The 17,946-nt window shown below is 32.7% G+C and overlaps 1 protein-coding gene across 4 annotated transcripts in view; it reads left to right on the forward strand.

Moving 5' to 3' along the window:
* The window catches only part of LOC139521670 (uncharacterized), a 41,214-nt gene extending 27,310 nt beyond the window's left edge, over positions 1 to 13,904 (forward strand). For all 4 annotated transcript variants that reach the window (XM_071315173.1, XM_071315174.1, XM_071315175.1 and 1 more), the window contains exons 14-18: positions 3,252 to 4,413; positions 5,172 to 6,014; positions 6,960 to 7,573; positions 11,443 to 11,660; positions 13,272 to 13,904. In XM_071315173.1, coding sequence (XP_071171274.1) covers positions 3,252 to 4,413; positions 5,172 to 6,014; positions 6,960 to 7,573; positions 11,443 to 11,660; positions 13,272 to 13,359 — 2,925 coding nt within the window. In that variant the 3' untranslated portion in view covers positions 13,360 to 13,904. The remainder of the gene's footprint in view (positions 1 to 3,251; positions 4,414 to 5,171; positions 6,015 to 6,959; positions 7,574 to 11,442; positions 11,661 to 13,271) is intronic.
* The last annotated feature ends 4,042 nt before the right edge of the window (positions 13,905 to 17,946 follow it).

Genomic DNA, 17,946 nt, shown 5'->3' on the forward strand with positions numbered 1-17,946 from the left:
AATTTTGAATAATAATATCAATATCATTCAGAGCAGATTCCGAACTGAGCCAGTCTTCTGGTATATTTTTGATGTCATATTTGGTTTTAGTTGTACGATTGTTTTTTGGTTGCGCAGAATTTTTATTACTTTGACTAAATTTCAACGTTATTTCCCAAGTCAGTAGAGAATGATCTGGAATTATTTTCTGAAGATCAAATTTACCATTAGCACATATTTGCTCTATAATTAAACTAGTTCTTGTAACTTTAAATTTATTGAAAATATCCAGCATTTCGTACGGTACTACGCAGTAATCCACAACGCTCAGACCGCGGGTAGATACATAGGTGTAGTCATTTAATAGGGTATTTCTTCCATTTAAAATACAACAGCTAATATCTGTAAGAAATTCACAAAAGACCTTCCCATAACTGTTACACTGAATGGATATATAGATTATATTATTTGGATGAGGATTTGAGCTAGCCTACAAAAAACACATTAATTAGTTAACATACATTCGAGACCAAAGGATATTAACTTTGCTAATTCAATTAAATTTTAATCACATATATTTCTCTCATGATTTGTGCGTGCTTGTTTCTATAGGACAGTGTATATATTGTCCCAAAATTAATCATAAAATCGTAAAATAACTAAAAATGTCTTGTTCGGAGGTTGATAGTAAAAAAAAAAAGAGGTTGATAGTACTAACAGTGGTTCCAGTCCGGTCAAGAGAGGCAGATTTTGACGAGTATGGCCAATTTGGGTACGCACTAGAGCCAGAGTATACCGAAGAAGAGCTCCATAAAATGGAAGCTGCAGAACTTAGTTCCCGAAATCAAGATATCCTTAGCAACCCTCGCCAGTTTAACACAGCCGGATTGGTGTTCGTGTACTAAATGCATAGTTATGCCGTTATTGACGGAATGTCTTTGTTGCCCCGAATTTACTCTCTTTGATGGTAATATTGAATTGGGTGAATGCATTAGTGACAATATCGATTTCAGAACAGTTTGTCTGAACCCGGTTGTTCTTGAAACATGCTGTATAAGTTTTCCGAGGTACAAGCGCCATAGAGGGAGAGCTCCAGACGTACTAACTCACAGCCATGTTCACATTTAGTTGAATTATACAATATATTATTAATTTTGTTCACTGTTGAAGGCCATACCGTGACTTATATAGCTGCTTAAGTCCACTTCATTTGGGTAAGTGTCTCCCAAGTAAACAAAACCACAACTTCTTATTTAATCAAATGACTTATCTTTTTGCGAAAGTTTGGTATGCAAAAGTGCAATGATATAAATGGGTGTCTTGCAATATCGAAGTGATAATCTATTTGTCAGATCTCTTATATCTTTTGACGAAATCAAACCATCATGGTATATTCTGCATTTGTATAGAACGAAGTGTACTAAATGATATTCATATTATATATGTTAGATGAATGAACAAATATTAAACCTATCTTTTTATTGTTTTCCGCCCATGTCTGCTCATCGCCAGAAATAAAGTTTGTCGCACGAAAAAATGGTATTAATTCCAGAGTCAAAATTTAAAGAACTTATTTTCCATTTTTTCTGGTATTGTACGAAAGAGAATTGACCTAACAAAAGAATTGCTATCTTAGGCTGTTAGTAACACATGTAGAGCAGTGGGTCGTTGTTGGACATATAAATCTTAGAAAGTGTATAATCTGTTAAATTTGCAGGTCACTGAAAGGGGAAGTTCCATACGGAAGTAGGTGTTGAGGATGATTTTTTTTTTATCCAGTGACACATATTACATGCGTATTCTTGAACGTTTGATACATCATTTACTCTCAAATTGCAAAAACGAAAACTTCCAATTGTATTTATAGTATTTGTATTTTTATCCATCTGATGAGTTAACTAAAGCCTTTTTCAACTGATTTGTATAGTTCGTTCTTCTTCTTCTTCTTTTGGTATACAATAGTCTATCGAATTCGTTGATTACATACTGTTGGCATACGTGGACTAGTCTATTTACAACACTTTTACCCCAATTTACACAAAATGTATGTTTCTTTCTTATGTTCAATGTATACATGTATATAATTTAAATTGCGCTATAGTTCCGTAACTTTCTATCCAGGCGTATAAACGAATCGTCGGCAAATGCGTACATTTTTTAAAATCAATATTTCTGGTATGTTCCAATCTGTCCTTTACTATTGACAACGAGTTTATATTACATTTTCCTAAATTCACCCTTGGAAAAAATATGTTAATAGATTTTTATTTCTTCAAATCTTTTTTTTTTATGTATTATAAATTATATTTTTATATATAAATAATATTCTTTACACCAGAAATGTTATTTATAAACAAGCGTATGAGTTAAGTAATGACTAGTATATTATATCACTTTCGGACACGCAAGACAGAGATGTATATTATAAACCTGATAGTTCAAAACGGAAAGTTATAAGTTATCGGCCATGTACACCGATCAATACCTACAGAAGTGAAACGATGCATGGACTTGCAAGCCCGACAGGAAATCGCTTGAATACCTGGACGTGTCACCTCACACCCCTCACAATACCTTTGAGAGTAATACCTTAAGCCATGCTGGTGATCAGATGAGGGAAGATCCGAATTTATTTGAATAAAGTTTATTACTTTAAAGAATTATGAACGAATTACATTTTCGAAAACAATTTTCACGGAACACTTATTTATGATTTGAACTTTGACTTTTTAATCAATTCCAATATTAACAGTTTAAAAATAACAGACTATGGTTATTTAAAAAAAAAATAGGAACATTTTCCGTATCAAGTTAGTTAGTCAGATAAAACAACCGTACGATTGACAAGATATCGACACGCAATTACGACTACATCGGTTACTGTAGTTTTGGTCCTTTGTGGTTTATAGACATATTGTGATTTTTTATCGTAGAAGATGACAAAATGGCGGAACGCAGAGAATTGATACTCAAAATTTTAAATCGATGGTGATCTCTTATCTAGCGGAATAAAACTTTAATATCTATAAATTTGAGAATTTTTATACAGAATGGACATAATATCAATTTTTGATTTTTTTGCGAAGTTTCCCTTTAAACAAGTTGATTTCTGATAATTTTTAACGAATAATAATGAATCCACAGTAGATGTCATTTTTCAATAAAATAATTAACCCAATTGGAATTAACATTTTTTAAATACAAGTTTTATGTCAAAACTTCGTTTCCAATTATGTTATTATTATTTTTCTGTTTATATTTTCATTAAACAGTATCTGTTAAACGTGACTGCAGAAATAAGTCCAGATGTGATTCAGACATTACGTAACAAAGGCCAGTTAGAGTCAATGAAAAAGGAACTAGAAGGGATATCAGGACAGGTCAAGGTCATTGAAAGAGAAGGGAAATGGATCATTTATGGATCATCATTTTCTCATATACAAATATGCCAGAAGTGTCTTCAAGACTTCTTTGAGAAAGATATGGCTACAGAACCATCAGAATCCATAACAGGACCAATATATGTAAAGGTTGACTTAACAAGAGACTTGTTTGACGCTTTACTATTTCTTGAAAAAAGAAAGTTATCACAAATAATAGGAATTGCAGCAATAAATTTTCAACAAGATTCCAAATGCATAGAAATTATTGGAGATGCTTTGCCTGTTAATACTGAGGCTCAGATTCAAAAATTGATAAGCAATTTCCAGTCCAGTATGGTCATGGATGCTGTTGTTATACAATATAGACAAGTACAAGAATCTTCTCCAAGAAATTTTCTTATGAAACTACAGACAGAGCATCCTGATGTCTATGTTTACAGTGACGAAGGGAAAGGGGCTGAATCTTCATTTTCTGTTTACCTTATTAGTATGAATCGGGATGATTTAGCCAGTGCTAAGACAGGAATTCAGACAGAATTTTTAAGATCATCTAAAAGAACAGGAAGATTTTCACAGTCTCAGAGTACTAGCAATTCAAAATATGACAATTCACAAAGGTTTGGTCGTAGTATTTCTGTTCAGAATAGAATTCCAACACGGAAAACATATAAGACAGCAGAAGGACTTATAATTCATGTCTATATGGGCAGCATTCTTAAACTTGATGTTGACTGTATTGTAAATGCAGCCAACAGCCATTTAATGCATGGAGGAGGAATTGCAGCTGTTATAGCAGATGCTGCAGGAAAAGCCTTTAATAAAGAAAGTTACGATTATGTTAAAAGTAATGGAGAAGTAAAAACAGGAACTTGTTGTGTAACCAAAGCTGGAAACCTCCCTTACAAACATGTCATCCATGGAGTTGGTCCACATTGGTCTAAAAAAAAAGCTGCTGAATGCTCTGACTTGTTGCAGAAAACCATTGAGCAGTGTATACAAACAGCTAATGCTCATCACATGACATCTGTAGCCATACCGTCTATCAGTGCTGGTGATTATGAAACTAAAGATAAATATAGATAAGAAGATGTGGTATGAGTGCCAATGAGACAACTCTCCATCCAAGTCACAATGTATCTAAAGTAAACACTAATAGGTGATATATGATATATATTGTTACTGGTAATACAAATAAGTAGTACATGCATGCTTGTTGATTGTATTACGTTATTGAAATGATTTTGAAGTGTATGCATCTTTCCTCAATCCTTATGTTTAACATTTTTGATGTTCATTTTGAGCTCAAATACGAACTTCGAAAAATTAAAATCGGAAAAAACTGTGTTTAATGGAGGGGTGGGCTTGTCTAGATCTTTGAGGTCTGACACAAGAAGTTCTGAAGCTTAAAATTTTATAAATGGTGTAATCCTGAGGACATATAACTACTGATCATGTTTATTATTGAAATACGCATTGGCACCAACTATTTACGGTTGCAGATCCAGTTGACATCAAAATTGAGTTTTTTGGTGCAAATGACCTTCTTTATTTTGGTGTACCCAGATCAGTTTCACTCAGGCCTAAGAAGTGTTGTGATTAATGGGTTCACTGGGGTCCACTCTACATGCAGACTACAGTTGTATATATTTTTTAGCATCTCTCAGTCTTCCAGGTCAAGAAAAAGAAGAAAAAATGTCAAAACTGATGCTTTCTGCATTACTTTTAAACATGATTCTAAATGCTTTGTTAGTCACTTTCCATTGCTCATCCTTTTATCTTTAAGTCCATATTATACTGTTATATTTGTAGGTCTATATGGAATGCCTGTAGAACTATGTACTGAGTCTTATGCTGTAGGTGTGATAACAGTCAGTGCTAACCGAACTGGTCGCTGGTCCCTGAGAGAGGTCCATTTTGTTGACAACAAACCAGAAATGGTATTCATGGTTCAGAAAGCTTTTTCTGATTTCTTTGAAAGTTCTGAAATAAGACGACAAAGAAGTGTTGAAGAACGTCTGCAAACTTCTGTTGAACAGTTTAAAGGAGATACAACTATTATTGAAAAACTGAACAAAAATAAATCTTTGACAAATGCTGAAGAAATCATTCAGAGCAAACCCACTGAAAAGTTAAATTCGAAAACTGAAAGTATCAATTTGACCATTAACAAAAGTCCAGTTGACAGTTACACCCTTCCAAAAAGTTCTGACCTATCTGCATCATGGAAAATTACTATCAAGACAAATTTAATAGAAATTGAAACAGGTCCAAGCATGAAAGTATATGTATATGAAGGTGACTTTGGAAAACAGATTATGGAATCAATAGCAGTCGGTCAGGATATAGATTATTGTAACAGGAGTCATGTTGTACAGTCCTTAAGAGATAGGGCAAATGTTAAAGCAAATTTGGACCAGCTGAAATTGCAATTACCAAAGCCAACAGTTGGAACTGTTGCAATGTTTGAGGCAGATACAGATATTTACCTACAAAAATATTGTGTAGTCTTTACACCACAATATCAAAGGCAGGGAACACCAGATGAAGATAAGAGGTTCAATGATAACTTGTATGGCTGTTATTTAAAGATTTTTCAGGAGGTTGCCAACACAAAAGACACAGAGTTTCTTGCAGTCTCATTTCTAAAAACAGGTATAATTGTTTCAGGATAGAATAAAGAAAAATGGACAAAACAAAAATCTGTTGTTTCTATGTTCCAAGACGGAAGGTTGAATTTTAATGCAAAGTAGAGAATTTTGAAGCTAGTTGGTGACAGTAGAATGTTGGCAATGGTGTAAATTTATTGCATAAAGATGTTAAGAAGTAATATAGTGTTTATTGAATTGTTGGTGTCTGTCTAGAATTCTAGAATCACTTGACCTCTTTTCATGATTAAGTTTGAAGTTAGTTTTCCCAATTACTGTTGTGACTATAATTGGTTGATTGAATTATTGCAAGGTAAACATGCTGTCTGACAAGCGTCATTTGACCTTGACCTGTATTTGTTAAGAAACTCCTTACAATTTAATTAAAGTCTGATGTTATTTGTCTTTTCATTATGAATTATGAATACTGTTAAGAGATTGTTTACACATATATTGGTATTTTGTTCAAAGAAAATTAATGCAATTGTTCATTTTGCAAAAGTTTTTGAAAATTATCAAGGTTGGTGATAAAAAAATTAGGTGAATTGGCTAACCATGGTAACCCTTTTGAAAGTTCTCAGTACAAATGTACTTGGTCATCTGTGTGATATAACATTAAGGTGTGCATGTCTCTCAAACAAAACTTAAGGTCACTAGACCTTGACCTTTTTCATGGTTCAGTGATCAGCTGTAAGTTTAAAAGTTTAGGTAAGGGATCTTTAGTTACTTTTTGTTTGTCAAATAAGTGAAAAGTGTATGTGACCATCAGACATGGACCTTGACCTAATTTTTAGTGGTTCTTCATTAAAAAAAGTAATTTGAAAACATAATATTATTTATGTCAAAGGCTTTCACCATAGTATTTTGTTATAATAAAGCAAGCAGCTGAGACATTTTAACTTGTACACTCTTGTTAGCAAATGTATCTTTATAAATATATGTTTCATTTTAGGTAATAGAGGGACATCATTTGAAGAAGGTGTTAAAGTGTTCCTTCATGCAGTCAATACATTTACTACCAGTAAAAACCCAGAATGTAGGCTAAAACAAATCCATCTTATTGTAAATAGACCAACAAATGCACTTATGAGTATCAAAAAAGTTTTAGAACACAAGTTTAAAGACAGAGGTCATTTAATACACATTGATGAAAAAGCTGATAAAAGTAAGTTGACAAGGATTGGATGTAAAAAAATAAGTGATACACCATTGAAAGAGGAGATGCCTTCAGATGATAAGAACATGGTGAAAGAATCTGAAAACAAGGGAGATAAACCAGAGGAGAAACCACAACCTGATGATTGTGCAATCTGCCTGGAAGAACTTCAAGATGATACCAAGAAAACATTACACAAATGTAAACATGTGTTTTGTAAAGCGTGTATAGATGAGTGTTTCAGACATAGACCAGTTTGTCCAACATGTGGGATGGTGTATGGTATTGTCATAGGAACCCAGCCAACTGGAACGATGAAAGTTGAACATAGACCACAGTTACATTTACAAGGACATAAAAAACCAGGCTGTTGGGTGATAACTTACACATTTTATAGTGGTAAACAAACTGTAAGTGAATGAACCATCATATATTTAGTAACATAAATTTGAAAGGCGTAAGAACTAGTAAGAGTTTGTCAATTAAAATGATTCCATAGAAAACAAAAAATGAGAATTTTCAGCAGTGCAATCAACTGTTTTTTTTAAATAAATGTCTTTAGTTCCGATGCAAAGACCTTATAAGTGAATCAATATTAAAGCCAAAATATGCAATCTTTAATGACCTGACAACAGTATTGTAAGTACATGTATATCCCTTTTTAACAAGTCTGTTAAAAGCTTTTGAAGTGAATGCTGTCATTTTTGACTTTGTAAAGAATATTACTATAAAAAATTTGATATGTAATACCTGAACGTATCTGCATGTTGAATTATATTTACGAATGATATCCTTGTACCAATGATAAAATTAAGTAAATGTTTAGACTAGTTTGTAATATTGAAAACCCTGGTGTAATAATTTTTCAGCAATACACAATTTTCTCCTACTAAAATTCTATACTTTGTTACATACACGAGCGAATCTTACAAGTTGAGATATATAAACACTATAAGATGGTGACAAGGGAATGTTACCATCTAAAAATGAATAATTAACGATAGGAAATGAAAAATCATCTCTTTTATCATAAATTTTGGTATTAAGTTGCCCATTAATGATATAGATATCAAGATCGAGGAAAGGGCAGTGGTCATTATTAGTATTAGCTTCATTTAAAGTAAGTTCAACAGGATAAATTTCTTTAGTATACATATTGAAGTTGTCATTATTGAGAGCCAATATATATCATCCAAATATCTAAAAATATTGTATTTTAGTCATAAATTGTAACTCTTAACAGTACAGAAACAGGTCTGCAATAAGTGGTACACAGTTAGTCCCCATTGGAATTCTGATAACTTAACGATATAAAGAATCTCCAAATCAAACAAAAATGTTATCTAATAAAAAATCAAGGGTAGATATAGAATCAAAGCATGTCCAATTGACATAGTTCATTTTTTTGTTGCTACCAAAAAATGACCTAAAAGAGGTCAAACATGTGTATTTGCATTCTGACTTTTTAAATGCCCATTTAATTAGGTGTGTGATTTTTTTCTTAATAAGAATATGAGGCAAAGTGGTACATAGGGTAGAAAAATCTAAACTTTGAACCGATTCATAATCATCAATATAAGCATGCAATTGATCAAGTACTTTCAACGAATTTTTGACACTCCAAAAGTAATTTATTCCATTATTTTCAAAGGCCTTATTTCAACAATTTATTATTAGGTTTTTAATTTTACCAAGTGTACTAGTAAGTAGAATAAACAATTTAGTACAATGTAGTGGAACAATGGCTTGAAGAGGAAATAAATCGATATTTGTAAGGTGTTTTGTGTAGCTTCAGAAGCCAGTACATAGTTGGAACTTTCATTGTTTTTGGTTTTGCTCGTAAAGAGGTAGCTAAAAGTTTATGTTTGTTACAGATGTTGTTTTCTAAAAAATTGAAGTCTATAAAACCGACGAAGTTAAACTTTAGATTATATCAAACAATGGAATGGAAAACAACAAATGGTGAAGTTGAAATCATCCCTTCAAAAATTTTACGGACGCCATCATGAGTTGGTTGACCATTATAGAATAACTGTTTCACAAATGATATCGGATATGTTCCTTACGTCGTAATTTCAATCCCCTTCCCTTTCATGAATGTGACCTACCGAATTAGACTATTTACTGGATTTGTTATTACATAAGCAACACGACAAGTGTCACATGTGGAGCAGGATCTGCTGACCCTTCTGGAGCACCTGAGATCTACCCTAGTTTTTGGTTGGGTTCGTGTTGTTTAATCTTTAGTTTTCTATGTTGTGTCATGTGTACTATAAATGTTTGTCTGTTTGTCTTTTTCATTTTTAGCCATGGCGTTGTCAGTTTGTTTTAGATTTATGAGTTTGACTGTCCCTTTGGTATCTTTCGTCCCTCTTTTATATATATTATTCCTTGAACTGGTATTTTCCTTGGAAGTTATATTCAGTTATATTGACAAAATTGGGATCCAGCAGCCAAAACTGTGTAATATCAAATCTTCTTCTTTTTAGCTCACCTGGCCCAAAGGGCCAAGTGAGCTTTTCTCATCACTTGGCGTCCGGCGTCCGGCGTCCGGCGTCGTCCGGCGTCGTCCGGCGTCCGGCGTCGTCCGGCGTCCTGCGTCCGTCGTCGTTAACTTTTACAAAAATCTTCTCCTCTGAAACTGTTGGGCAAAATTAATCCAAACTTGGCCATAATCATCATTGGGGTATCTAGTTTAGAAATTGTGTGGCGTGACCCCGCCAACCAACCAAGATGGCCGCCACGGCTAAAAATAGAACATAGGGGTAAAATGCAGTTTTTGGCTTATAACTCAAAAACCAAAGCATTTAGAGCAAATCTGACATGGGTAAAAATGTTCATCAAGTCAAGATCTATCTGCCATGAAATTTTCAGATGAATCAGACAACCAGTTGTTGGGTTGCTGCCCCTAAATTGGTAATTTTAAGGAAATTTTGCTGTTTTTGGTTATTATCTTGAATATTATTATAGATAGAGATAAACTGTAAACAGCAATAATGTTTAGCAAAGTAAGATTTACAAATAAGTTAACATGACGGAAATGGTCAAATGACCCCTTTAAGAGTTATTGCCCTTTATAGTCAATTTTTAACCATTTTTTGTAGATCTTAGTAATCTTTTACAAAAATCTTCTCCTCTGAAACTGCTGGGCCAAATTAATCCAAACTTGGCCATAATCATCATTGGGGTATCTAGTTTAGAAATTGTGTGGCGTGACCCCGCCAACCAACCAAGATGGCCGCCACGGCTAAAAATAGAACATAGGGGTAAAATGCAGTTTTTGGCTTATAACTCAAAAACCAAAGCATTTAGAGCAAATCTGACAGGGGTAAAAATGTTCATCAGGTCAAGATCTATCTGCCCTGAATTTTTCAGGTGAATCGGACAACCTGTTGTTGGGTTGCTGCCCCTAAATTGGTAATTTTAAGGAAATTTTCCCGTTTTTGGTTATTATCTTGAATATTATTATAGATAGAGATAAACTGTAAACAGCAATAATGTTCAGCAAAGTAAGATTTACAAATAAGTTAACATGACCGAAATGGTCAGTTGACCCCTTTAGGAGTTATTTCCCTTTATAGTCAATTTTTAACAATTTTTTGTAAATCTTAGTTATCTTTTACAAAAATCTTCTCTTCTGATAATACGTGGCCAAATTAAACCAAACTTGGCCACAATCATCATTTGGGTATTAAGTTTTAAAAATGTGTGGCGTGACCCGGTCAACTTACCATGATGGCCGCCATGGCTAAAAGTAGAACATAGGGGTAAAATTCAGTTTTTGGCTTATAACTCAAAAACCAAAGCATTTAGAGCAAATCTGACATGGGGTAAATGTTCATCAGGTCCAGATCTATCTGCCCTGAATTTTTCAGGTGAATCGGACAACCTGTTGTTGGGTTTTACAAAAATCTTCTCTGAAACTACTAAGCCAAGTTAATTAAAGATAGAGATAATTGTAAGCAGTTAGAATGTTCAGTAAAGTAAGATGAACAAACACATCACCATCACCAAAACACAATTTTGTCATGAATCCATCTACGTCCTTTGTTTAATATTCACAAAAACCAAGGTGAGCGACACAGGCTCTTTAGAGCCTCTAGTTTTTAAACACAGACATTCAACAAAAGGGACTTAAAAACTAAAACAAACATTAAAAGAAGTATATGTTTTCTATGGCTATTTGGTATCATTTTCTAATCTTCTGAATAAAAGGTGTGGTACACATGATGTATATGATTCAAATGTCCAAATATTTCTAAAACTTTTGTATCTTTAGGCCGAACATCAAAACCCAGGAAAGCCCTACAGAGGGACAAGTCGTATAGCATATCTACCTGGCAATGAGAAGGGTACCATGGTGATGAAGTTACTAAAGATAGCATTTGACAGGAAGTTGGTGTTCACTATAGGTCATTCAAGGACAACAGGAGAAGAGAATGTTGTTACCTGGAATGATATACATCACAAAACAAGTATGGGCGGAGGGCCTCAAGCGTAAGTTAACATTTGATTTAAATGACCTGTAGATTAATTAGTGTTTTGTGCACTAAATAAGTAAAACAAACATGATATACAGCAACAAACTACAACCACTGAAAAACAGGCTCCTGACTTGGCACAGGCACATACAGAATATTGCAGGGTTAAACTAGTTTGTAGGTTCAAACCTTCTCCTTATCTTGGACAGTGGTGTAACAGTACAACATAATAACATACTATAAAAATCAGTTTAAAAAGACCTAACTCATCATAGCAGAAATACATCTAAAATATTTAGTTTTATAGTTTTCAGGATGAGGTTAAAAATTTGTTCCTTTGTGACTTATAAAACTCCATATTATTTTGCATGTAATTTGAAGTGAGAAGTATCTGCTGGTCTAACATATGTCATTTGAACTGAACTTCAATTTCACACTTCATTGGTCTGGGTTTTTTTTGGTCAGAATGTGGACTTTACTTCAGTGATTTTTCATGATCGATCTACAGTATTTTGTATGTTGATTAATTTGAAAGAGTTTATATCCATGTGATATATGGCATTGTCTTCATTTCCTTGGTTCATTTAAGTTTTTGGACTAAGTATGCAGCTTAGAAATGATGCATGTTATGTTAGGTTGAAAATATTCTGTTTGTGAATTAGTAACATATTCATTTCAATGAGAGTTTGTTGCTTTTCAATGAGAGTTTGTTGCTTTTGTTGCTTGTTAGGTTGAAAATATTCTGTTTGTGAATTAGTAACATATTCATTTCAATGAGAGTTTGTTGCTTTTTAGCTCACCTGACCTGAAAGGTCAAGTGAGCTTTTCTCTTCACTTGGCGTCCAACGACCAGCGTCGTCGCCCGCATCCTTCGTCATTAACTTTTACAAAAATCTTCTCCTCTGAAACTATAGGGCCAAATTTAACCAAACTTTGCCACAATCATTTGGGTATCTAGTTTAAAAAAAAATGTGTCTGGTGACCCGGTTAACCAACCAAGATGGTTGCCATGGCTAAAAATAGAACATAGGGGTAAAATATAGATTTTGGCTAATATCTCTGAAACCAAAGCATTTGGAGCAAATCTGGCATAAGATAGAATTGTTTATCAGGTTAAGATCTATCTGCCCTGAGTATTTGTTGGGTTGCTGCCCCTGAATTGGTAATTTTAAGGAAATTTTGCCGTTGGTTATTATCTTGAATATTATTATAGATAGAGATAAACTGTAAACAGCAATAATGTTCAGCAAAGTAAGATCTACAAATAAGTCCACATGACCAAAATGGCTCTTTAGAACCTCTAGTTTGTTGTAAGTCCAATTTTGCAGAAGGAAAATTTTTGTAGAGCATCAGCTTTTGTTATATATTAATCATCCACTACAATGAAACAATTAATGATGCAAGGAATTAAGCCTGTTATATTGGTTACGATGTAGTAATTCTTATCTGCAAATATTTAGTATCTTGATCATTCATTCCAAATATCCAATAAGTTTTTTAAGAAATATAATGCTGTTATGGAATGCTGAAATATGCTGCAAGATTTGAGAAAATATGCATAAAGATTGCTAGTGAAGGAAAAATTCATAGGATATTATTTATTCAAAAGATTTGGGTTTTTTTTCAGGTTTGGATATCCAGATCCAGAGTATCTAGACCGAGTACTAGATGAGTTAGCAGTCAAAGGTGTAACCAAAGAGGACTTGAGAGACTAGGCTACAATAAACAAATATTGATGTTTGTAAATATGTTATAACTTTTGAATCTGTTATATATCATTATAGATTACTTTAATATTTTTTCTGTACTAATAGATAGATTTTTTTGGCAAATATACAATCATGAACTGTTGGGTTTTTTTTATGTCTAATTTTTGGCAAATATGCAATTATGAACTGGGTTTTTTTTGGTTTTTTTTTTATGTCTATGAAGGTAGCAAAAACTTATGTTTACTGGGATGTTGGACAAAAAGATAATGAAATATATTAAAATAGACATGTAATGCAGCATAAACTTTCTGTTATTTTTTTATTTATTTTATATTTAATTTGGTTTATGGGGCTAAAAAAAGGTGCATGTTACCAATATTCAGCAGGCATTCAAATATGATATGGTTATTCAAGTTTAAAACTAGACTCTCTTTAAAAATCATGACATTTGTTTATTCTAGTTTGTTATTTACTGTTACCAATAATTGATCTGTGATATTTTTAACCTAATTGTTGTTAACAAATAATTTTGTAATACACTATTATCTGTTGTTTTTTTTTTTTCATTTGTTGTTAAATTTTGTCTGAAAGGCATTGTATGTATGTATTGTTAACCTGCTATAGTTAGTCAAAGGCATTGTTTGTATGTATTGTTAACCTGTTATAATCATTAACTTGGTCATCTTTGTCATTATTTATACTTGTTATTTCAATTTTATCTAAATCAGGTTGAAAAACACTACACCATCCTTAAAAAGGATGGGGGATACAGAACACTTAAGGGAGATAACTCTTTAAAAATAAGCTTTATGTTGTAATTCCATACTATTAGTAAAGAAAAACCAAGCTCCTCAATGATAGAAATTAATTTTTTGTCAAACTGCTATATATCCAATGAAATTGTTCCTGTAAATTGTGCTGTGTCAAAATTTTATGAAAATTAAACAAGTCAAATCAATTTATGTCAAAGTAGTACCCATTAACACAGTTTAAGGGTTTAGACAATCATTTTAGGTGTCTCGTTCAATGAATCATATGGATATTTTTTTTATGTTTAAGAATGTTTCAGATATGATTGAATATGACTTTGGTGATTTGTTGGAAGTTCTTTCAATATTGTGAAAGCATGGATTTGATTCTAAAATGACCATTTAGACAGTTATTGAGTTTCATTAGAAGTAAAACTGGATTACTGCAATGAAGAATAATTTGAGCAGATATTAAGTTTTTTGTAATTTATGTATTGCTGTAATGGAAAGTAGTCAGTTTGGTATGTTTTGTAGTTAACTGTTGAATAAAATTGAGAATGGAAATGGGGAATGTGCCAAAGAGAAAAAAACCCGACCGTAGAAAAAAACAACAGCAGAAGGTCACCAACAGGTCTTCAATGTAGCGAGAAATTCCCGCACCCGGAGGAGTCCTTCAGCTGGCCCCTAAACAAATATATACTGTTCAGTGATTATGAACGCCATACTAATTTCCAAATTGTACACAAGAAACTAAAATTAAAATAATACAAGACTAACAAAGGCCAGAGGCTCCTGACTTGGGACAGGCGCAAAAATGCGACAGGGTTAAACATGTTTGTGAGATCTCAACCCTCCCCCTATACCTCTAGCCAATGTAGAAAAGTAAACGCATGAAGTTTTGATTAGATTTGTTTCCAGGAAACCTATTATGGTAAAGGAAAATTTGGTAATTGCAGTTGTATCAGCATTTGTAAATTTCAAATCTTCATGACAAATGTTTTATTTTGTTTCACAAAATTGTTAGATTTCACAATATGTCCATAAAAGAATGATGCCATAGTCAAATGAAATCTTGTCATACACAATCTTATTAGGATAAAAGAAGAAGTCAGGTACATGTCAATGAGACAGTAACTCAGAGACATGAATAACTTAAAGACCTAGAGGTAATTAAAGGTTATTTATTTCCAACATACTTCTACGCCTCCAGGTGCAGGATTTTTTCGCTGTATTGAAGACCCATTGGTGTCCTTGAGCGATTTTCTGCTTTTTGATCAGGATGTTCTCCATTCTCAATTTTAATTTAAACAACACATTAAAAAATAAAATATAACCTTGATGAAGTAATTAAAATTGTTCTTCATTGCAGGACAGAAGCAATATGAATTGTATACAGTATTTACCATTCAAAGTGAAGGAGATAATTATTTTTTTTTGCTATAAAGGTTGTGGTTTGCAATACTTTATACATATTTTATTGTTTTGTTTGTTTTTAAATCATTAGTCATTTGTATTTAAAATCTTGTTCAAAACACATAGTAACATAATTATATGATTTGGTAGCAAAGTGTTGTACAGTTTTTCAAGTCTAAAAAAAACTATAATTCCAACCATTTAGATGTTAATTTAAGATTAATACAATTAGTTGAATAATGCTTTATATATTGTAAACTCAGAAATTATTGTGGGGACTTTTTATTGTGATTTTTATGAGGAAAAATGCAAGATTTATTATTGCAATTTTAAGAGAACTTGTCTACAGATATGCATAGGTTATCAGAATGCCAGCCGTATTTTAAGTAATAGTAAAAACCTTGCAATCATTTCTGAATTTACAATATGTATTTTGTCTCGTCTACCATGATAGTTGCTGAATAGAAATTTAGGTGTACTGCTTTGTTTTGCGGCATTACCCAGGGTTTAAATGTGATACGGTTACACAGGCGAGACATCTCTGTATTAACAGTTTATTAATTATGTTTTATGTGTTGGCAATTAGGAAAAACTAATGTAATGTATCAAATACTAACCAGAGTTTTCACAAATAAATGCATGTGCCTTTAATATATTATTTAAAAAATAAACATCTCATTTTTCCATTAATATTGAATTGTTTTATTATTTTGCCTTTGGAGTTATACTATGGAATGCAATCAATTTTGAAATGTGTGTTATTGTATAGTTATTCTCTGTTCCTCTTGGCAATTTTAGCTGACGTAAAAATTAAGGTTAACAGTAAATTAATTTTCCATTCCTGTTTAACGAACACTTACATATTTTTACACTATTAAAATTATCCCCTTGCAGGGGGGGTATCATCAGTGAGCAGTAGTCGCCGATTCACTTGTTTTATTAGTTGTAAGTGGCTTTGATCTAGCTGTCAGTTAACTGCAAGTACTCTCAGATCTGTACCTAGTGTCTTTTTGTTTTAGGGATGAACAACTACCTGTCCACTAGTATTTTTATCCATCTGATGCGTTAAGCCTTTTTTAGCTGATTTTTGTAGTTTGTTTTTATGTTGTACTGTTACACAGCGGGAGGGTTGGGATCCCACTAACATGTTTAACCATGCCACATTCTGTATGTTTGTGCCTGTCCCTCAGGAGTCTGTAATTCAGTGGTTGTCGTTTGTTTATGTGTTACATAATTGTTTTTCATTCATTTTTTGTACATAAATAAGGCCATTAGTTTTCTCATTTAAATTGTTTTATATTGTCATTTCAGGGCCTTTTATTGCGGACTATGCGGTATGTGCTATGCTCATTGTCGAAGGCTGTACGGTGGCCCATAGTTGTTAATTTCTGTGTCATTTTGGTCTCTTGTGGAGAGTTGTCTAATTGGCAATCATACCACATTTTCCTTTTTTATAAGGGAGGGGGAAAAAAACAGTAATAGAACAATCAACTAATAATCAGGTGTTTTTTTTAATAGAAATCGTAAATATCAGCCTCAAGCCACAATGTGAACATTTTTGGCCAGTGAGCCCATAAAATGTAGTAAACTCGATAGTCTTTACAAATAAACAAAATAGGAGATAATTGTCAATAAAGCACCAACCCAACATAGTAAGTTATTAAGAAAACTACAGGTCATTATTGATTGATGCTTGACCACATGTTGATGTCGCACAAAAGGTATAAACCATATGTTACAAATCTACCAAATTTTGTACTAGACTTAACAATTTTATAAATGCTTTGCATAGCATGCAAGAAGAAATGTAGATGTTATTATAAAGTATTGACTAATGAACAAACGCTCATACCACATGTCTATTTTCATTTATTTTTAAAAAGTTTCATGGTTTTTTTTTAATGTACTATCTTTTTAAACCTATGTTTGGTTGTAACCATGGTATCAGACATATTGCATTTCAGATTTGGTTATTGAAAGTCAATTAAAAATCGTTTATCAATTGCAACAAAAGATCAAAATGAGTATTTTCTTTAATATTCTATTTAAAGTTCTGGTTGCCATTTAAGTTGGTTGATGGTTTTATTGGATATGAATTGAACTAAAACTACATGTATTAAGTAATAAAGACTGAATTATAACTGGAACAGTGGGTTTAGATTTGATTTCTGAAAACTGTTGCAGCTTTTGGTAGGGTTGGTGTTGCTCAGTCTTCAGTTTTCTATGTTGTGTTGTATGTACCAATACTATTGTTTGTCTACAGGTCTTTTTCTTTTTGAGCAATGGTGTTGTCAGTTTATTTTGAACGATGAGTTTGAATGTCCCTCTGGTATTTTTTTTATAACAAAAGTTAGAACATGACCAAAGGATATCAATTTCATAGGATAACTAAAAATATCCACAGGTACCAAGTAATAAATAAATAAACAAG

Source organism: Mytilus edulis, chromosome 4 (assembly GCF_963676685.1).
Source record: "Mytilus edulis chromosome 4, xbMytEdul2.2, whole genome shotgun sequence".
Lineage (NCBI taxonomy): Eukaryota > Metazoa > Mollusca > Bivalvia > Mytilida > Mytilidae > Mytilus > Mytilus edulis.